General features: G+C 38.2%; 1 protein-coding gene across 3 annotated transcripts in view; it reads right to left on the bottom strand.

The window, feature by feature from the left end:
• Nucleotides 1-22,714, bottom strand: part of SLC35F2 (solute carrier family 35 member F2) — a 113,965-nt gene that overhangs the window by 73,252 nt on the left and 17,999 nt on the right. For all 3 annotated transcript variants that reach the window (XM_059930482.1, XM_059930483.1, XM_059930481.1), the window contains exons 2-5: nt 7,903-8,078; nt 5,820-5,947; nt 1,416-1,575; nt 394-550 (exon numbers count right to left, since the gene is read on the bottom strand). In XM_059930482.1, the coding sequence (XP_059786465.1) occupies nt 394-550; nt 1,416-1,575; nt 5,820-5,947; nt 7,903-8,078 (621 nt within the window). The remainder of the gene's footprint in view (nt 1-393; nt 551-1,415; nt 1,576-5,819; nt 5,948-7,902; nt 8,079-22,714) is intronic.

Below are 22,714 nucleotides of genomic sequence, written 5' to 3'. Positions count from 1 at the left end.
TAACTATCTTTAATTAAAATGACAAAGAATAAAACCCAGAGGAGTCCATAAACACATGTTTGACACCCTTAGAAGCACTCTACAGGAGGAAAACATGGCACTATGTGTTCCCTTTGAACAGGAAGTTAATATTTTCTAGGAATAATTGAAAAATAGAGTCTTCACTGGTGATATAAAGTCTACCACATTATAAGCAGGAATCAAGCCTCACACATGTATAAGAAAATGAGGCATAATTCTTAATGTTTCAAAAATCTTCTAATAGATATTTAGCAAGTTACTGATTTCAAATGTGAATTTGGGCCAAATAAACAATGAATATTAGTAGCTGGAACATAATCATCTATGACATATTTGCTTATATTGCTTTTAGGGATAAGTTTAGAATCTTACAGCTGTATGCCACTGATAATTGTTCCAAACAAGCCCACCATTCCTAAAAACTCCTGTCTGCTCAGCTTCTTCACGATGTATTCTTCACACACATTAGAAACAGCATAGAGGGAAGCCCCAAGAAGGACCAAGATGTCACCAATCAGTACATCACTACCTATAAGGAGATAAGCCACAAAAAGGAATACATTTGTCACTAGGAAAAACTTTCCAGCTTGCTTCCAGGAGTTTATCTGGCTCATATTTATTTAAGTAAGATTTTACAGAAGAAGAAACCCTGATTTTTAGAAGTTTAAAGACTCTTGCTCCTCTCACTTTCCGGCACAATTCTGCTTTCATTTTTCTTATTTTGGATCCTCAGGAGACTAACAGATTGGAAGATGGTGGTGTATACCATAATGTAAGGCCTCAGAAAATGATTTTATGACATGAGAAATTAATGGAAATTATTGATGGGAAATCACTGAAAACTATAGGGAAGGAAGCTAGGTAAGCAAGGTAATTTTCTCAAGCAAAGGAGACACTGAAGTCACTTGTATATTGGGTGAAATCATAGACCTTATTTAGATTTTACACTATCAACTATCTGAACCTTGACATAAAGAATATCAAAATGTTCTCATCTACAGAGTAACTGAAAAAAGAGGTCATTCAGTGAACACAAAGTCTCCTTTTTGATGAAAACAAAAACCAAGAATCTACAGTAGGATTTCCAGTAACTAATCCAAATGTATGGGTCAAAAAAAGATTATTGCAAATATATACAGAAATTTCTCTCTCATGACACAAACAAACCATTTAGTGTGACAAAAAACAGCAAGGACTCGGGGCAGGTAGAAACATAAAGACTGCTTTGTGGAAATGGTTATAGTACCAGAAGCAAGCAAATCTAAAAATAAAATTTTAAAGATAGTTAATGAGGACATGTTCTCTGCCTTTTACTTTATCTTTGCACAATAAAAGTGAGGACATAAGCAAAACTTTTTCTGTGACTTAACCAGAAACAAGTAACACAGTCTCACCTGAATTGTCTTCCCTCCCTGCTAATATGTCTGCACCAACCATAGTTCCTACGCCCAACAGACAGACAGCCACAGCGATGAAGTGGATCACTCTGTATCTTGCATAAAGAATAAACCACGAGAGAGCCATCAACACAGGAATCCCAAAGCAATCCAAAAGCTGCATGGAAGGAGAAACAGATGGCTTAAAACATCTCTCATTAGCTAAAAGATGATCAAGTAATAACAGGAGTCAGTGTTTATTGAGCATTTATTATTGCCAGCCCTGTACTAAATGCTTTACCTGGATTAACTCATTTAATCCTCACAACAACTCCATGAGATTAGAACTGCAATCTCCATTTTACACACGAGGAAAACAAAGGCACAGAAAGGTTAAATGAGTTGCCCAAAAATCACATAGTTAAAAGTGGTGGAGGACTTCCCTGGTGGCACAGTGGTTAAGAATCCGCCTGGCAATGCAGGGGACACGGGTTCGAGCCCTGGTCCGGGAAGATCCCAATGCCATGGAGCAACTAAGCCCATCCGCCACAACTACTGAGCCCGCGTGCCTAGAGCCCGTGCTCTGCAACAAGAGAAGCAACCGCAATGAGAAGCACGTGCACCGCAACGAAGAGTAGCCCCCACTCACCGCAACTAGAGAAAGCCCATGTGCAACAACGAAGACCCAACACAGCCATAAAGAAATAAATTTTAAAAAGTGTTGGAGCCAGTTGATGAACCCAGGAATTCTGCCCAACAGCCTATGCAGTTTACCTCTACACTCCCACCTGTGTTTATCCTTAAGTCCAGTAGACATGTGCCCATTCACTCAGTCAACAAATATTTAAGTATGTGATATGTGGGAGACACTATGAGAGGAGCTGGAATATAGAGGAGAACAAGAGAGACACAAAGAGGAGTATACAGAAGGCTAGACAGACACAGAAGAATCACACAACCAATATTTAAATGCAGTTGGGCTAAGAGCTACAAAAAAGTACAGGTTATTATGAGGGAGCAAACAGACACCATCTCCCTGACAAAGTGTCCAACCCCACCATATAAGACAGATGCTTGCTCACAGCAAATACTCTTGCTCATCTTCATCATATACTCCTCCATCACCTGTTGGTCCTGGGTCCAGAAAATACTTGCTACACCCCTGATATTGCCAGTCTGAAAGGCAGGGGGATTAAGAGTGCCAAAATTATAGTAAATCCAAAATCTTTGTAAGATAAAAGAAAAAGAGATTTCATTCACTGGATTCTTAAAGTCACAAATTTGGTAAAGTGCATTCAAGGATAAAATATATTCCTTTTACTAATAATGTTCCTGATGATGGTTTTTGATTGCTCATCCTGTTCTTTTTTTAACCTTGTCCCTGATTTGCTTTGTATCTGTTTAGTCTTGGACAAGGCAGGCCCCTAAATCTCCAACAGCCTGTTTGATCCTGTCCACAGTTGTTTACTGATCGCCTTTCACTGCAATGTCAAGTATAGGAATGGGCACCTTGCCTTGTGTTATTTATTCCAGCTGCAGAACTTCAATCTCTTAAGTGCTTTTTGAGCCTGCCTGAATAACAAACCATTAAACGATGCAAATGATAATAGCTTGTCCTGGAAGACAGCAACAGAATCCAGCCATAATGAAGTAACAAAGTCTAAACTACATTCCTTAAACAAAAAAAGTGGAAAAAGTCACTCTAAAAACTATTACAGGAGACTCCCTATCCTCAAATTGTGTCTTAAAGTCAAACTTAAATCTGCTCTATTTTTAACAATTTTTGGTGGGCAATGAGTAGCCATATAAGGGAAGCACCTACATTTGGTAAGAGCTCCCAAGGCCTCAGGCCCCAGACCTACCATTGACCAGCTGTGTGATCTCTAGCTAGTCACCGTTTGAGTCAAAATCTGAAATCAAGAGATCAGACCAAATGATCTCACAGATACCTTCCCACTCTAAAATTCCATGACTTCTAATCTGATATCTATCACATTCAGTCATTTATCTACATTGGATCTTTTCAAAATGTGTTCTTGGTGACAGATGCCTTCTGTTTGATGCTTGTAGTTCTAAGAGGCTCCCTATTTAATTTAATCTTTAAAAATTATTGTACAGTCACAGTAAGCAAGGAACTAAGTAAGAACCTGGAATGAGGAGAAGGCATGGATATAAACATGAATTAGACTTTATTAGAGATACAGTGGAGTATAGAGGAGAAAGTGAAATTGAATTAGGCCTTAGAGAAGGGGCTTTGAAAAGGATTCATTCTAGAAAGAATAGAGCAACATAAGAGAGAGAAGCCGCCTGTGGGTAGGGAATGTGTAGATGTGGCAGTGAAGTGAGAAGAGACATGAGTAGAAACCTAGGCCAGCAATGTCAATGGCCACATCAAGAACTACTACATTACTATTTGCAATTACAGAATCTTTGAAGGAATCCTTAAGAAGGAGTTTCAAAGACCATCCAATCTAAACTTCCACCCTTTTAAGGGGAATTCCCCGGTGGTCCAGTGGTTAGGACTCCAAGCTTCCACTGCAGGGGACACAGGTTCGATCCCTGGTCAGGGAACTAAGATCCCACATGTCATGCGTGGCAATCAATCAATCAATCAGTAAATAACTTCCACCCTTTCAGATTAACCAGGCCAGAGATTTACTCAAGGAGAGAATCCACTTGAAGAATTACAATGACAGGCACTCTCTACTGCTGGAAGCACCTCTAGTTGTTAGATGTGCTTTTTATAATAGGGCTTTCTAGAACCAGTACATAACTGTACATAAGTACATAACTTTTGACAACCAAATGCTTAGGTTTTTCTAAGAGGCTAAGATGATAGAAATTGTTTGAGATTAGTTTAAGGCATGACCTTTAGTCACAATAACCCAGCTGTAAGTGTTTTGTTTAGCTGTGTTTAGACCTTGTACCAATTCAAAACTTCTAATTGTCATTAGTCAGAGATCAAAGTTTCTGCAAATTGTAATCAAGTAATTAAACTGTGTGTGAGACTATGAGGGTAGATGTGACTAGAAAAATGCCATTTTCTTTACACTTATACTCATTATTCATTGCTAAAAGTACACTTAATACTATTTTGTGATGAACTGCATCTTCTAGGTAACTCCTGGTTTTAATTTTTATGAAATTCTGGGTTTTTCACGTACCTCCTATGATGTCTGTCTTAACAAATATTTCCTATCTTGGCTTTTTAACCCATGCCAGTCAAAACCCAGGATATTTGCTGAGGACAATGCTTAGCACAATATTAAAAGGCTTTCTGGTAATAATAGAATTTGATGCATATTCACATTGGAAAAATACTGTTTTCATTAATCCTTCTCTTTAAAATAAATCTAATCTCACTTCAATTTTTCCATGTTCCTAAAATTTGGAGATAAGACCATCTCTGTTTTATATAAAAAAGTGATGTATCAGGAATTCCTTGGTGGTCCAGTGGTTAAGACTCCGTGCTTACACTGCTGAGGGTGCAGGTTCAATCTCTCCCTGGTTGGGGAACTAAGATTCCACAAGTCGTGCTGTGCGGCCAAAAAAAAAAAAAAGTGATGCATCAAAAGTCTTAAATTCAGTAAACTGTGAGGTCTAAACCTGGTATTGGAAACTATCTTACTTTCATCTCCATTTATAACACATTCTGTTGTTAGCAATGGGGAGTCTGTTATGATACATCACACAGTTCGCTAACATTAAGACAACTCTTTTCATTTTTTTTTTTTGGCTGCATGACACGGCTTGTGGGATCTCGGTTCCCCAACCAGGGATGGAACCAGGCTACAGCAGTGAAAGCCCATAATCCTAATCACTAGGCCACCAGGAAACTCCTTAACATTAAGACAACTTAAACAATCTTCCTCAACTCCACCAGGTTGAAAAGTACTGCTATGTAGGAACATTTTTCTTTCAATCCAGTGAGAATAAACCTAGAAAAGGAATAGAGATATAAGTTTTACTTTTGGCTACCATCTCTACCCAAGATGTCTAATAGGTTCCTTCTAATTGTTCCTTTGTCTTGAATATCCACTTTACTTGCAAACCTCCAACTTTTCTGTAGCACAATGGTATATCCACTTTATATGCCATGTTTAAGCAACACATAAAACAGAACTCTTGCCAACATCACAGCATCCATTGCCAACTAAATATTTATGTTTATTTTGGTAGCAACTGTTCTATTCTGCTATAGCATTAGCAGTTTGGGAACTGATTAACTTGTACACGTTTTCAGTAATTCCAGGAAGCCTTACTCATTAGCACATATGCTCCACTGGAAAACAGATAGCATCCACCTGTGTTTAGGTTTTCTTCAAGTGAACAGGTTCTTAATAAAATTAGGTGAGCACATATGAGTTCAGATTCTTCTCTTAAAGCTATAAAACCCAAACTGGTAAGAGGACTCCTTCTTACCTGGACACTGGTTAGAGTTGTGTACTGGTATGCTCTGACAATCAGGTAATTAGCTTCTACATCTGCTAGTCCAAGCAGGATGTACTTCCACCATTTCTTTTTCAAGATGTATAAAAGGTTATCACTACCTGGTTGAAAGAAATCTAGATTAGTACATGTACTTGAAATGATTCCATCCATGTTAATTTAGAGATAAAGAGTCAAAGCAAGGGTTTACTATGTATTCTGAACGTGGACCCTCCTAATTTCCATTACTCATAACCCAAACTCCTGCAACAGCTCAGCAGTCAGATTTTTTTCTAGTATGAGGCCCAAGCTAAGGTGTCATCATAGACCAAGTGTTCAATGAAAACACCAAAGAGAAAGGAAGTAAGAGAAAAGTGGTTAAGTTCCCTTTCCTACTGCAACAGAAATATAACATCCAGATCCCTAGGAAATGAAATGTTTTCTTATGAATTCATTGGTTATTTAACCTCTATTCATGAGCTTCTTCAAAGAAAACTCTGCATGTGGTCATTCTTTTGGAAAAGATGTGCTTTCAAGAGAAAATTAAGCCAGTGGTAAGTACAGAAAAAAGATTTAGTGGCACCATTGAAGAAACACCTTTTATCCCCTAACTTCTATTTATTCAAGTTAACTGTGATTCATTTCTTTGGAGAATCTAGCATCACAAGGATATATAGAGTTGGCACATATACAAGAAAGCTTTATGGGTAAGATAACTTGCAAGGAAATAAAGGTAGTGAGAATTGTAGCCAAATAATTATCATGAAATCCCAATCAGCCAGAACATCCTGAAAACACAGTTTGTCTTCCTCAAGATGAGATGGCATGGAAGGCATCTAATAACCATCCCTTAGGAGACTTCACTGATATACTTATGAATCACACTGACTTCCTAAAGGCCAATGCTTACATAGAGGGGAAAAGTCTGGGGCTATTAACCATGTACCAGTTCTATTTCCAACTCCTAAAGTTCTTGCCAAATTTGGAGTTTTCCCCTTAAGATATCTCTTTACCCCTTCCCACAACTGGTTTCCATTTTCTTTCAAAATAAGTTATTATTCCTGACACATAGAAATACCATTGATGTATTAAGATTCATATTAAAAGACGATTAGCAAATACCACACTGGTGATTTTATTATATGCCTTAAATGTGATGAAAATGGGAGTATTGCACCCTACCAATCAGTCTGGGTTACCCATTGTCTTTACACTCTTGAATTCAATCTTATTTAATTTATTTTATAATACCATGCTCTTCTTTTGTGGGAAGGATGGCTCTTATCATGACAAGAAGCCCCTAATACAGCATGGTGGTGAGTGCATGGGCTCTGGGGCAGGCTGCCTAGGTTGAAATGTGGCTCCACCTGCATGCCTTATAGCAAGTTATCTAAGTACTACATGCCTCAGATTACTCATCTATAAAGTGGAGATAATAACAATACTCACTTGATTTGTTAGGAGGCTTCAATGAGTTAAGCAATTAAAATGATACCTGGCACAATACTGTTAGCCTAGTTTTTCCCATTTATAAATAGTTAGCTAGAAATGATAATTCTACAATGGTTCTAAAACAACTTAACCAGCCAGTGATAAGATGTTAATTCCTTGCCAATTCCTTGTTTTGTTTCTCTCACAACATAGACTTGATCTATCAATACATGCAATTGGTGGTCCATTTAGCATTCTCCACTTAGCTGGAAATACATATTTTGGACAGTGAGGTTCTTGACTTTTTACGTGTTTCTAATACTGTCTTTTAAATTTATCAACCATGGGGGGGAAAAAAAAGAAGATCTAACTTGTAATGGCATCTACACTTTTTTTTTTTTGGACAACTCTTACGTTACAGTTTGGTGCTACTTATTTTAATCAACAATTTCAGAGAGTTATACACAAATCTCTAGTCACCAATTTCATAGAATTCAAAGGTGTCATACTTTTCTAATAACTTTTATAAAAACAGCAGTAGTTTCCTGTTCTTGGTTTTGTCCCATATTTTATTTTTTGAACATCTAGAGCCAAAGATTTTTATGAAGATAATTTGTTGAAAAGGTAATTCCAACATTTGACATACCTGACTGAAATGCCAGCATCACTGTATAAATTAGAAACAGCAAGCAATAGTTGATAAAGCTCTGAAGCATGGGGGTATTCACTTTGTATCTTTCTGCCAAATACTGGCTGGTGATGGCTGTCCCACATATACACAAAGACAACATCTGACCCAGGGCAATTGTTTTCAAAATATTCCTAGAAAATAAAGGAGGAAATCAGAGGAACTGGCAAGTAAGTTATATCTTTCACACACACACACACACACACACAGACACACAGACACACACACACACACACACACACACACACACACACACTTTAGGGCTAAACCAAAAGGGAAATGCTAATAATTCCAGGTGGTTCTCTATTTCATTTTACCACTTACTTCATATGCACAAAAATTAAAGTGTTGGATTTTGAGAGACTACAGTTTTATTCTCTTGTACATTTCTAATTTTCCCCTCATTACCACAAAAATACATATTCCCTCAGTTCACTGATGATCTATTTAGAGATCATTTTGATTACTTAGCTATGTCATATTTTATTTGAATTTTGTGTGTGTGATTTTTTAAAACTCAACTTTAACTCTAGTTTTAAAGTCTTCCTATTCATTAAATGTTTAACATTTTCTCAGCCTTTCATTCTCCCAGAGACTTGGTTCCTTAAACTAGAAGCAGAGGCTTTCAATGTTACCTACATGTTAGAATCATGGAGCTTTTAAAAATGCTAATAGCCCGGGCTGCACCTGAGACCAATTATATCATCGCCTCTGGGGGTGGGTCCAGGCCTTGGTGGAATTCAAAGGTCCCCAAGTAATTCCAAATGCAGCCAAGATTGTGAATTACTGTTCCAGAGGCTGGCACTTTGGATCCAGAGAAGAATAAGATCTAGACCCTACCCTTTGGCATTTTAAAAGAGAAGTACCTTAACAACCAACTACGAAACTGCAGAAAGCAAACTACACAACAACAGTCTTGTAACAGTGGTGTGATTAAAGGGCTGAGAGAGCACACAGGTACTATTGGCTAATTCTGAGTGAGGGAGTTAGCAGGCAGGGAGAAAACTGAGAAAAGTTTTATGGAAGAGGTGATTTTTCAGTTAGGTTTGGAAGTATGTATATAAGAGATTTCTAGAGGAAGAAGTAGGGAGAAGGGAATCCAGGAAGAAGTAACTGTAGGACCAAATGTAGAGGCACAAACATGCAATGGTGGGTTCAGGAAACATCAAGTGGCCTATGCCTAGGGCATAAGGTCAACAGCAAAGAGTGGAGGGCAAGAAGCCTGGAAAAGTAAGTAGAGGCCAGACTGTAAAAAGGTAACTCTGGTTACTATGAGAAGGACTGAAGGTTAGAAGGTTAATATAATGATCCATGGCTGAACTAAAGCCACATCAATGTGAATGTTAAATAGAGAATGATGTGAAAGACTCACAGAGCCTAGTGATCCATTAAATCTCAGGAGGAGGTATTGAAAATGATCTCTGGGTTTCTGGACTAGATGACTGGATAGATATAAGGCTGCTGACCAAGACACAGAATACAGGATGAGAAGCAGGTTTTGGCAAGGGGAGAGCACTGAGCTCAATCTGAGAGCACTAGAAATTGAGGTGTCTGGAAGGTCTAAGAGAAAAACATTAAGAGGTTTGTGACAAGTGGACTCTAAGACGGCCACCAGTGAATCTCTGTTTCTGGGTAGTTTTGCTCTGTGTAATCTCTTCCACTTGAACATGGGTTGGATCTTTGACTTGATTCTAACCATTAGAATACAAGAAAATTAATGGGATACCATACTGTACAACACAGGGAATATAGCCAATATTTTATAATAACTATAAATAGAATATAACCTTTAAAAATTGTGCATCACTATATTGTACACCTGTAACTTATATACTATTGTACATAAACTATACTTCAATTAAAAAAAAAAAAAACTAAAAAAAAAACAAAACAAGGGCTTCCCTGGTGGCGCAGTGGTTGGGAATCTGCCTGCCAATGCAGGGGACACGGGTTCGAGCCCTGGTCTGGGAGGATCCCACATGCCGCGGAGCAACTAAGCCCGTGAGCCACAATTGCTGAGCCTGCGCGTCTGGAGCCTGTGCTCCGCAACGGGAGAGGCCGCGATAGTGAGAGGCCCGCGCACCGCGATGAAGAGTGGCCCCCGCTTGCCGCAACTAGAGAAAGCCCTCGCACAGAAACGAAGACCCAACACAGCCATAAAATAAATAAATAAATAAATAAAAGAACGTGCATTTCTAAAAAAAAAAAAAAAACAAAACAAAACAAAACCAGGATACCACTTCCATGGATACATTACCTGAGGTTATAACTTCCATCTTGCTACCCAACTCTATTGATTCTCTTTCTTGCTGGCTCTGATCAAACAAGCTGCTATATATAGAGAGGCCCACATGGAAAGGAACTAAGGGTGGCCTCTGGCCAACAACCAGCAAGGAACTGAGACCCTGAGTCCAACAGTCTCCAAGGAAATAAATCTTGCCAAAATCAACATGAGCTTGGAAGCAGATTCCCTCCCCAGTCATGACTTCAGATGAGACTCTAGCCCTGGCCGACACCATGACTGCAGCCTTATGAGAGACCCTGAAGCAGATGTCAGAGTTAAGCCATGCCCAGATGCCTAATTCATAAAAACTATGAGATAACAGATGTGTATTGTTTTAAGCCACTAAATTTGAGGTAATTTGTTACACAGTAGCAACAGATAACAAATACAAGGTTGAAACTCTGGACTTCAGAAAGACCATATCTGTTTTACTCTCCACTACATATCCAGTGCTGGCACTTTGTTGTCACTCAATAAATATTTGTCAAGTGAATGTAAACGGATAAAGAAATTACCAGATATGCCCAAATATATGGTTACCTCAAATATAAGACACTTCCCCACTTACCCAATGAAGTGCAATAGTCAGAGAAAGACAAGAAATTATGACTGCCATGATACAGAAACTAAGAGTAGAAAAACATTTCAAGAAGGATGAGATCATCAATACTACAGTGTCAAAAACTGCAGAGAGAAAAGGTGTCATCGTGGCTAAAGAGACACAGTTGGACTGGCAAGCTGGAAGCTGCTAGATGGCTTGGAAGGAAAGCATTTTGTTAGTGGTAATGACTAAAGTCAGATTCCAGTGGGCTGAGTGAGTAGAATATGAGCAAATTAATGCACCAAACATAAATATCTATTTTTTTCTTTTTAATGATGAAAAGGAGAATAGCGATGGGGAAAGAGTTTGAAGAATAAGCAGCAGTGTTGAGGACAAGTTTTTTGCTTGTTTGTTTGTTTGTTTAATTATTATCTTGTTAAAGGAGCAGGGAAACTTAAACAAGTTTGGGAGATGAGCAGAAGGCAATATGGGTGAAAACTTGAAAGAAACTTAAAAGAAATTAAAAGAGATGATGAAGACATATAGTTCCTGGAAGTTTCAGGGACCAGGATTGAGAATACTGCAACTTTTATTTAAATGTTCTCTACATAAATACTTCCTTCCAGAGTTGCTCTAAGCAAAATAGAAAATACCCAAACTGCAGAAGACAGAGAAGATCTGTTCTAAGAGTTTACAATGTATTTTTTCTTTGGAATATTTGCTTCAGTAATTTGCAACTAATCTCAAACAATCCTAACACAGGCAAAAAGAAAAAGGGGAAATTTGCTGGGTAAGTCAACCCTAAATATATACTTATAGAGCATCTACCATGTGCCAGGCCATGAAGATTCAAAACTGGATAGGCACTCTCTGTGCCTCAGAGGCTCAGAGACCACTGGGGATAAGTAGGCATATAAACTAGTAATTAGGGCAGAGACAGACAAGTACAAAAATGGGCTAGTTACAAGAACCTCATGAGTTCACTAGACAGGCACAGTAAGGAAAAGTATCTCAAGCAGAAGGAATAGAAGGTACCAAGGCACAGAGTTCTAAAACAATATGGCACATTCAGGGATTTCAAGTGGGTTGGTGTAGCTATAACCCAGAGTATAAGAGAAAAACAAAAGCAGCAAATGATGGAAAAGTCAATAGAATCGAGATAAAGAAGAGATCTAAAATAGGTTCTAAAGTTGGTATCTTATTTTGCTGGTGGTAAGCTCATTGAAATCTTCTAAATAGGAGGGAGTAAAGAGATTAGCAAGGCAGGAATTGAGCATTCCTGGGTTCCTAAATATGTCATAGCACATTATGTCACAACACAGAACACCAAAACCTAACCCTTAATTCCTGCCATGGAAGCCAATTAAAGCGGAAAATTGACAGAGACAGATCTATCTAATATAATACCCAGTTTTCTGGATCAGACACCTGTGTAGATAACAATGTAATTAATCAAGATCCCAAAGACAAAAGGAAAAGGCACATTTGGAAAAGAGATTAACTCCATTTTGGACATGCTGGATTTTGTTTAATTATGAGACAGTCAAGAAGAAATGTCCAGTAGACAGTTTGGAGCTGGGAAAAAGGATTGGATTGGAGAAATAAATTTGGGAATCATGATCATAAAAGTGGTAATCAAAGTTGGGATATAAATGAGGTCACTAAAATATATACCTAAAAATTGAAAAGAAAAGAGGGTAAAAAAGAAACTTTCTGGGGGACTTCCCTGGTGGCTCAGTGGTTAAGAATCCACCTGCCAATGCAGGGGACACGGGTTCAAGTCCTGGTCTGGGAAGATCCCACATGCTGCGGAGCAACTACTGAGCCCGTGTGCCACAACTACTGAAGCCCATGTGCCTAGAGCCCGTGCTCTGCAACAAGAGAAGCCACTGCAATGAGAAGCCCCACTGCAATGATGAGTAGCCCCCGCTCACCACAACTAGAGAAAGCCCGCGTGCAGCAACGAAGACCCAATGCAGCCAATAAATTTTAAAATAAATAAATAAATTTATTTAAAAAAAAAAACTATGGGAAACAACAACATTTAAGGGGCAGAGGAGGAAGAGGAATTAGAGATGGGGATGAAAGGACATGGTCACAGAGACGCAGGGAGAAAACAAGGAAAAACACTCTGGAAGCAAGAGTAAGTGGTATTTCAAGGAGGAAGTGCTCTACAGTTTGAACTGCAGCAAATTGCTCCTAACTGCTCTTCCTGCTCTACTCTCTCTCTCCACAAATATTGGCAAAATCAACATATCCCCCTTGTGTTCTCCCCAATCTCTTAGCCCTCCTGAGATAAGTACTTTCTAGAACTTGGTATTTAACATTCAATGCATTTCCATATATTTTCATATTTATAGAAGTATCCTTATGCAATGTATACAATTGTTTTGTCTGTTTTAAATTTTTATATAAACAGCATCATACTAAATGTATACTTTTGCAACTTGCTTTTTCGATCAACATTGTTCAACAGAGTCCTCTATATTGATACGTTAGTTCTAGTTCATTCCTTTCCACTACTGTATAGTACTTCACTATGTGATTATATCACACTTTATTTATCCATTCCCTTATTGATTATTAGGTTGTATTCCAATTTATTTTTGCACTTATAAACAATGCCTCTACAAACATTCATATGTGTGTCCTCTGACATACATATCTAAGAGTTTTTCTGGGTTTTAGCAAACTAGTGCAAATGGGTTACTTATGTGCTAACATATAATCTCCTCCGCACTCAGGATGGCCTGATGGGTACCATCTAGACATCTGCTGGAAGCAGTGAACTCAAGAGTACTCTACAAATATAATGAGTTTCTATTTGTGTCATGAAGTTTAAAGGAATCATTTGCTCTGGGGATATATTTAAGAGTAGAATCATTGGTTTTAGGGCATGTCTTCAACTTCACTTGTTTTGCTAAAATGCTCTTCAAAGGGTTATATCACTCCATGTAGTTTACTCTGTTACTTTCAAAAGGAAGGAAATGAAGCAACTTCACCCTTCAACAGGCAGCAATTATATCAGGAAATGGCCAGACCCAAAGACATTTTATTAGGCTAATGAAGGAAATTTTCACCCAGGTGAGCAAGAGGTTAAGGACTTGCTCCCACAGAGTAGTATTCTTTTTTTTTTTTTTTTTGAAAGATATCCATTCCCCTATTTCTTTTTTTTTTTTTTTAATTTCAATTATTTATTTATTTATTTATGGCTGTGTTGGGTCTTCGTTTCTGTGCGAGGGTTTTTTCTAGTTGCGGCGAGCGGGGGCCACTCTTCATCGCGGTGCGCGGGCCTCTCACTGTCGCGGCCTCTCTTGTTGCGGAGCACAGGCTCCAGACGCGCAGGCTCAGTAGTTGTGGCTCACGGGCCCAGTTGCTCCGCGGCATGTGGGATCCTCTCAGACCAGGGCTCAAACCCGTGTCCCCTGCATTGGCAGGCAGACTCTCAACCACTGCGCCACCAGGGAAGCCCCCGTATTCTTTTTTTTAAATTTATTTATATATTTATTTATTTTTGGCCGCGTTGGGTCTTCGTTGCAGTGCTCAAGCTTCTCATCGCAGTGGCTTCTCTTGTGTGGAGCATGGACTCTAGGCGTGCAGGCTTCAGTAGTTGTGGCTTGCAGGCTCTAGAGCGCAGGCTCAGTAGTTGTGGCGCACAGGCTTAGTTGCCCCACGGCATGTGGGATCTTCCCGGACCAGGGCTCCAGCCCGTGTCCCCTGCATTGGCAGGCGGATTCTTAACCACTGAGCCACCAGAGAAGCCCCAGAGCAGTGTTCTTTCTAGGGATGTTCTACCTGTCACAGGCTGATGAGGCAAACCGGATCTGCGGGTTGCTAGCTCTTTCTCTTATGCTCATTTCTTCCTGAAGGAAGCATAGTTTGCATCGATTTTGGATGTTATGCTGCCCTATCCTAAGCATAAGAAATTCACCACTGAGTCCTGTATAGTCTACTGGGAACCTACAGAAGTATAGGCCAAAGCCAAAGAGTGAAAAAGTGTATTCATTTTGTGTCATTGTCCCCAGCCACATACTTCCCTCTGGAATCATGTGGGGAAGGGTACATGGCCAAGGAAATGGTTCCAATTTTCTGGTATTTCATTGTTTAATGACCTCCTTTCTTTAAACTTCTCCTCCTCTCTTCCATGGAACAAAGTCTCAGAATTGCTAGATTTTGTTGCTAATGCCCACTTTTTTAAGTTGAGGAGACTGTGGCCCAGAAGAGGGGTGTGTCTTCCCTAAGATCATCTCAGGAGCAGAGTCTGTGCGCAAATTGTCTGACCACTGAATATCTGCTGTGCCCGCTATAGAACATGATCTTAGGATAGTAAGTGAGGTCATCTCTCACAGCTGATATCTTCTTACCTCCTGTGCCTCTTTGTCCTCACTCACCTTTCCCCACATTCCTCTCTTTACCCTCCTTCACTTCTCCACGATTTTATACAGAGCTTATATTAGAAAACACCTTCTTCAAAGGATCCCTGCACCTCACCTTGCAGTCAGGAAACAAAGGGTCTAGCCTAATTTCCCTGCTACCAGTACTAACACTGTTTCTCCGTTATGTCAGGAGGGCATTGGATGTCCAAAGTACAGGGCACTAGAAAGCTAATCAAGGGGCTGATAACTTTATCAAATTCAGAACATTCTTTGCACACCATAATGGGCTCGAAAGCAATAATAAATGTGAAATATGTGAGAATAAGAAATGTGGAAGCACTAAGCCCTGTTCACAAATTGACAAGATTCCTCTAATAAGCTCACATTTACATTAAAAAATAGCACAATTAAGCAAGCTGTCCTCCAACTATAAAGTATAACCATCTTCTAAAAAAAAAGAGTCATAAATTGAGTATGGAGATTTAAAGTTACAGGAATGCACTTCTCTTGGCTCCAAATCATAATGACCTCATCTATAATGGAAGAGGAAGAGAGCAAGAATGAGAGCAAGTGAGAAAGAGAGAGAGAAAGAAAGAGAAACTGAAGGAGGTGGAGGCTGAACAAGGGCGAAAGAAGAGAAAGCCACTCAGACTCGTAGAGATACCATAGGCCTCAAAACAATTTTTGTTACTTATGGCTTCCTATTTAAGCATTTGGATTTCACAAGGTCCTAGTGCATATGAATTCTGAATTAAACAAAGGGACTCTCTCTACACCATAATAAAACCTGTTACTCTCTAAGGGAAGCTGCCAGAAGCAACATGCATCTAACCATGGGACATATCCTGCCACTGTTTTTCAAACGGAACCTCCACTGAAGTGAACTTCAATAGCAGGATATGATCCAACTCCAAGACATACTTCCCAAGGCAGCTTCATGCTGTGGGAGCCGGGCCACCAGAAAGTAGGGCAAACAAGTCATGGATCATCAGGGGTAGGGGTGGGAAAACACGTAGAAAATAAACTAAATAGCATCACTTCTGACCACATTACTATTTGGATATATTGTATGAGTTTAAGGAATAAAAGAAGAAAAGACTTTAAGGAATTTTATTTCCCCCCTTCTTTCCTCCAGAAAAGCTAAAGTACGTATTTTAACATCCCTTCCATTTCAAAACACATACTCATGCACATGCTTTCCAATGAAACTATAACTTCTTTTATTCATTTATTCAGTCAGTAAACTCTTCAGTCATGTACTTACTAAAGTTTCTTGGGTGCCTAATATGTGCTAAGCACAGGGAATTTAGAAGGCCCATGTATTTCATGGTCCCAGGCCCACTTCTCTCCAGAATAGGTCAGCAGGCTCTTGCTGTGTGCCCTGAAAAAATACCATATCCCTCTATCCTTGCACCTACCATGCTGCTTGTGGTTCTTCTTCCTCCAGGACTCTAAGCTCCAGGAGGACAGGGACATTATATTCTCCATGAGTAACACAGTGCCTGGCACAGAATAAGTGCTTCAAGGATATTTGCCATTGTTGCGTGGCCAGGGTAAGGAAGAGTCAAGACTGCCTGGAAAACGTTCACAAAGAATGAGATACTTGATCACAGACCAGAAAAGTGAACAATTTCCAGGAAGATTCAGGAATGAAGGAAAGGCTATAATATGGATTTCTGCCTAATTCAAACACTAGCTTTACATAAAATATACACAAGACACAATGACAGGACTGATTCATTTATTTAGCTCTTCTTCATTTGGAACGTCAGCTTAGATTGATCGTCCTCTACCTGGGGGTACATTTAAAAATCATTGGGAGCTTTATAAAAACACCAAAACTAAGACATCAGCCCAAATGAGTTGAATCACATTCTTAGGAGGTGGCATCCAAATATCAGTCTACTTTAAAAGTCCCCTAATGCGTCTAATACACAATGAAGATGACAAACCACTGAATTATTTGAAGAAAAAAAAAGTGTCAAATGACTGATACAATGCATTGTTTGAATGCAAATCACACATTTTTGTTCACTTTATGTCTCAAATCCGTGCTGCTAGGTTGCACATTATCATCTAAAGGCAAGATTTAGTATCAAAGCTAAAAGACTTCTATGGCGCCGTCTTCTTGGGGAGATTTTTAAATCTATCATACCGCCATCTGTAGATACACGGGATAGAATAATAACTTGAGCACTTCTATAAAAATCTTATTACAAATCTGAAAAGAATAAATCCTCACATTTAGCACATAGATTATCCAGTGTCTATTAGTAGAGAATTTTAAATTAGACTGGAAGGAAGCTAAAAAATGATAGTTTTTCTTTATATAGTGTGTAGCAGCCTAGATGACCTGTTATATTCTTTCCTTATCTACATTTCTATGATTCAAAAATTTAGCCATTAGTGTATCATCTAATGCTAATAAGCATAAGTAGCTAGCAGTTTTGAAGAACCCACATTCTGATGTAATAAAGGCATATTCAAAACTCAAAGTGGCCAAGCAAGCCAAATTTCAAAGAATAGAAAGGGCAATAGTATATATTATTACCTCAAAAGGAAGGCAGGTAAGGAAAGGTAATTTTCTTTTTCCCCCGTTGGATTATGTCTTACTCATTGTAGATGCTCAGTAAATATATACAGACTATTCACTGCAGCACTATTTATAATAGTAAAAGTCTAAAGAAAAAAGCCTATATGTCTAAAAATATTGTTGCAGGAAAGAAAGTGGGCACAAGAGGATGGTCACGTCCCTGGTCTCAGGTGAGTCCCTGGGACGGCTGCCAAGTGTGGGTTCTTAGCTTCACACAGGAAAGAATTCAAGAGTGAGCCATAGTAAAGTGACAGAAGGTTTATTCAGGGAGATACACCCACCATAGACAGAGTGTGGGCCAACTCACAAGATGACAGGCACTAGGGTATGCAGTTGTCATTTTTTATAGGGGTGGATAATTTCATAGGCTAATGAGTGGGAGGATTATTCCAACTATTTTGGGGAAGAGGTGGGGATTTCCATGAATTGGGCCACTGCCCACTTTTTTGCCTTTTATGGTTGGCCTCGGAACTGTCATGGCGCCTGTGGGTGTGTCATTTAGCTTGCTGATGTATTACAATGAACATATACTGAGGTTCAAGTTCTAGTGGAAGTCAATCACCCACCATCTTGGACCCAGTTCGTTCTAAATGGTTTATGTCGTGTCCTCAATGGCTGTCATTCTTTTAAAGGTTGTGCCCTGCCACCTTCCTGTCTCAGGGGACTAGCTTAATAAACACAAAGGAATACCGTGCGGCTATAAAAAGCAAAGCAAATATCTCTATACACTCTATAAAATGACGGCCAGGATATACTAAAAAAAGAACAAAATGAGGAGGAAAATGGGTATGGAATGCAAACATTTACATATATTTGTTAGCATTTTTAAATGAAAACAGGTAACCGTTTTTAAAGTTACCTATATAGGTCAGGAGAGAGAGAAAGTAAGAGGTACGTTATGTCTGAATATGCCTTGTTTTATTATTTGTCTTAGGAGACATGTAAGTATTTTACATAATTATAAAACAAAAATTAAATTTTTTAAAAAGCTACATACAAAATTAAAAACAAAATTTTAAATGAACTTAAGGATGTCTTAAGTTGGTGGCAAAACCAAATAGAAAGGAATTATTTCAAGCAACTTTAAAACACATTAATTTGACAGTACATTCCTAATAGAATATACCATAGAAACAATAAGAACTGTAAAATATCTTAAACTGTTTAGAGGTAGTGTTGATATTATTTTGAGACTGTGTGCTTACTGTGGAATAAAGCAAACAAGAAATGATATTAATGTATTGATTTTTGGTACAGGAAAAAGGAGATGAAGATGTAAGACTGAAGAGGTTATATTAAAAACCCTATGGTTCTGAACTTTATTAAAAGTTAGAATTAACTCAAAGGGCAATCCGCCCTTCCTATACAAATTATACCTCAGGGTAATGAGTTGATGACAGGGAGTTTGTAGAAATACTTATATAATAAATAAAAATGGAATGATAGAAATAGAATATCATTTTACAACCCCTAATAAAATAATAATCTAGGCAATAAAACTTGATAGCTTCTAATATAAAAACAACAACAACAAAGACAAACAAACGTTATGCATCTCCTGAAGATAATACACAATATCTATGAAATAGTCTTGCCAAAAATGTAGGACCACAGGGTTTTTAACAGGGGTCCACTGATCAGGTCCATGAAAATATTCTGGGAAATATATGAACTTGGATGGGAAAAAAATACATCACAATACGTTCCCTTCGATTGTAAACGTGGGTAACAAACTGTAGAAGTATTAGCAGTACCTATGAATTTGCTGCCAAAGAATTCACAGATATTTTCATATCATATGACAACTGTTGCTGAAATTTCAAAATATCATCACTACTCCAAAATCATGTTAAAGACCCATTGTGAGATCTTGTTATTTAATGTGTTTTTTTTTAAAGAAAAGAAGCACATATATTAACATCATAATGTGTTTTTAATAGTTTAATACCTAAATAGATGTAATTTGTTTCCACTATAATCCTATGTATTTTATTTTCTGCATTTAAAAACAGTATTCTGAGAAGGAAATACTGTACACCCACCAGAAAGATACAATCAGCAAAACTGAGAGTGTGGAAAACTCTCCATGACAAATGAACTGTTTCTTCAAAAATAAACTGCAAGAAAAAAAAGAGCCAAGAAAAGAAAAAGACAACAACAACAAAAAAGAGCCAAGAAGAAGAGGAAACGTATAGAAGAAAGAGATGTAGATATAACAACCTGTTGAAATGCGTGGGCCTTATGTGCATCTTGATTTAAAAAGACTATTTTTTAAGTTAAGTTATAATTGGGGAAATCTGAACATGGACAAGATATATGATAGTAAGGAACGATTGTTAATTTTTAGGTGGAATAATGGTACTATGACTATGTTTCTTAAGCCCTTATCTTGCAGAGATTAATACTGAAATATTTATGCATGATATTATATGATGCTTGAGACCTACTTTAGGATAATCCAGAAGGGGTGAAGTGGAGAAGTGCAAATGAAATGAGTTGATAATTATTGGGTGATGAGTACATCACAGCAGGTAATAGTCTCTATTTTTATTTAAACGTTTCCATAATATTTTTAAAGCCTAACAGAACCCCCACATTTACCCATGATAAACCCAAACATCACATTTACTTACTTTCAGTTACCAACTAAGCATGGTAACACTCATTTTCTCTTGCTTATCAGAAGTTTTAGTGTCTGGTTAGTTAAAAGAGAGAGAAGGAAAAATAAATTCATTATTACTTAACAAATGCAATTTAGAGGAGTTTCAAAATACATTAATTCCTGACAGAGAAGTAATGAAAAGGGGTTTATAATGGAGGAAAACCCTAAAGATTGCTGATCTAATAAAATGTCTCACATTATACTCTACTTAGTATGTGTTTGGCTCCCCAGGTAGGTTGTAGGCTACTAAAAGGCAGAAACAATGTCTTATTCATCTTTGTTTATCCGGTATGTGAATCAATATGGGCAGGCTGAATTGCTGCAAAGGTAAAAAATGCCACCAGGGAAAGAGGCCTTTTGAAGCCTCCATTAGCCTATCTTCAGCAGAGGGAACTATTTATGGGCTACAAAAAGAAATTATTCTACAGTGTAACTTGGAAATGTGTCAACACTAATGCCACCAGAAAGCATTCAACTTCAGAATATTACTACAGCTAATCAATGAATTTGGTAAAGTAGCAGGATACAAAATTAATGCAAAGAAATCTCTTGCATACCTATACACTAACAATGAAAAATCAGAAAGAGAAATTAAGGAAACACTCCCATTTACCATTGCAACAAAAATAATAAAATACCTAAGAATAAACCTACCTAAGGAGGCAAAAGACCTGTATGCAGAAAACTATAAGACACTGATGAAAGATATCAAAGATGATATAAACAGAGAGATATACCATGTTCTTGGATTGGAAGAATCAACATTGTGAAAATGATTATACTATCCAAAGCAATCTACAGATTCAGTGCAATCCCTATCAAATTACCAATGGCATTTTTCACAGAACTAGAACAAGAAATTTTACAATTTGTATGGAAACACAAAAGACCCTGGATAGCCAAAGCAATCTTGAGAAAGAAAAACAGAGCTGGAGGAATCAGCCTCCCTGACCTTGGACTACAAAGTTACAGTAATCAAGACAGTATGGTACTGGCACAAAAACAGAAGTATAGACCAATGGAAAAGGATAGAAAACCCAGAGATAAACCCACGCACAGATGGTCACCTTATCTTTGACAAAGGAGGCAAGAATATACAATGGAGAAAAGACAGTCTCTTCAATAAGTGGTGCTGGGAAAACTGGACAGCTACATGTAAAAGAATGAAATTAGAACACTTCCTAACACCATAAACAAAAATAAACTCAAAATGGATTAAAGACCTAAATGTAAGGCCAGACACCATAAAACTCTTAGAGGAAAACATAGGAAGAACACACTTTGACATAAATCGCAGCAAGATCTTTTTTGACCCTCCTCCTAGAGTAATGGAAATAAAAACAAAAATAAACAAATGGGACCTAATGAAACTTAAAAGCTTTTGCACAGCAAAGGAAACCATAAACAAGATGAAAAGACAACCCTCAGAATGGGAGAAAATATTTGCAAATGAATCAACTGACAAAGGATTAATCTCCAAAATATACAAGCAGCTCATGCAGCTCAATATCAAAACAACAAACAACCCAATCCAAAAATGGGCGGAAGACCTAAATAGACATTTCTCCAAAGAAGATATACAGATTGCTAACAAACACATGAAAGGATACTCAACATCACTAATCATTAGAGAAATGCAAATCAAACCACAATGAGGTATCACTTCACACTGGTCAGAATGGCCATCATCAAAAAATCTAGAAACAATAAATGCTGGAGAAGGTGTGGAGAGAAGGGAACCCTCCTGCACTGTTGGTGGGAGTGTAAATTGATACAGCCACTATGGAGAACAGTACGGAGGTTTCTTAAAAAACTAAAAATAGAACTACCATATGACACAGCAATACCACTACTGGGCATATACCCTTAGAAAACCATAATTCAAAAAGACACATGTGCCACAATGTTCATTGCAGCACAATTTACAATAGCCAGGACATGGAAGCAAACTAAACCATTGACAGATGAATGGATAAAGAAGATGTGGCACATATATACAATGGAATATTACTCAGCCATAAAAAGGAACGAAATTGAGTTATTTGTAGTGAGGTGGATGGACCTAGAGTCTGTCATACAGAGTGAAGTAAGTCAGAAGGAGGAAAACAAATACCGCATGCTAACGCATATATATGTAATCTAAAAAAACAGTACTGATGAACCTAGTGGCAGGGCAGGAATAAAGACACAGACGTAAAGAACGGACTTGAGGACACGGGGGTGGGGGAAGGGGAAGCTGGACGAAGTGAGAGAGTAGCACTGACATATACACTCTACCAAATGTCAAATGGATGGCTAGTGGGAAGCTGCTGCA

The sequence above is a fragment of the Balaenoptera ricei genome, chromosome 8 (assembly GCF_028023285.1).
Source record: "Balaenoptera ricei isolate mBalRic1 chromosome 8, mBalRic1.hap2, whole genome shotgun sequence".
Taxonomy (NCBI): domain Eukaryota; kingdom Metazoa; phylum Chordata; class Mammalia; order Artiodactyla; family Balaenopteridae; genus Balaenoptera; species Balaenoptera ricei.
This window is presented reverse-complemented; position numbering and strand designations above follow the sequence as displayed.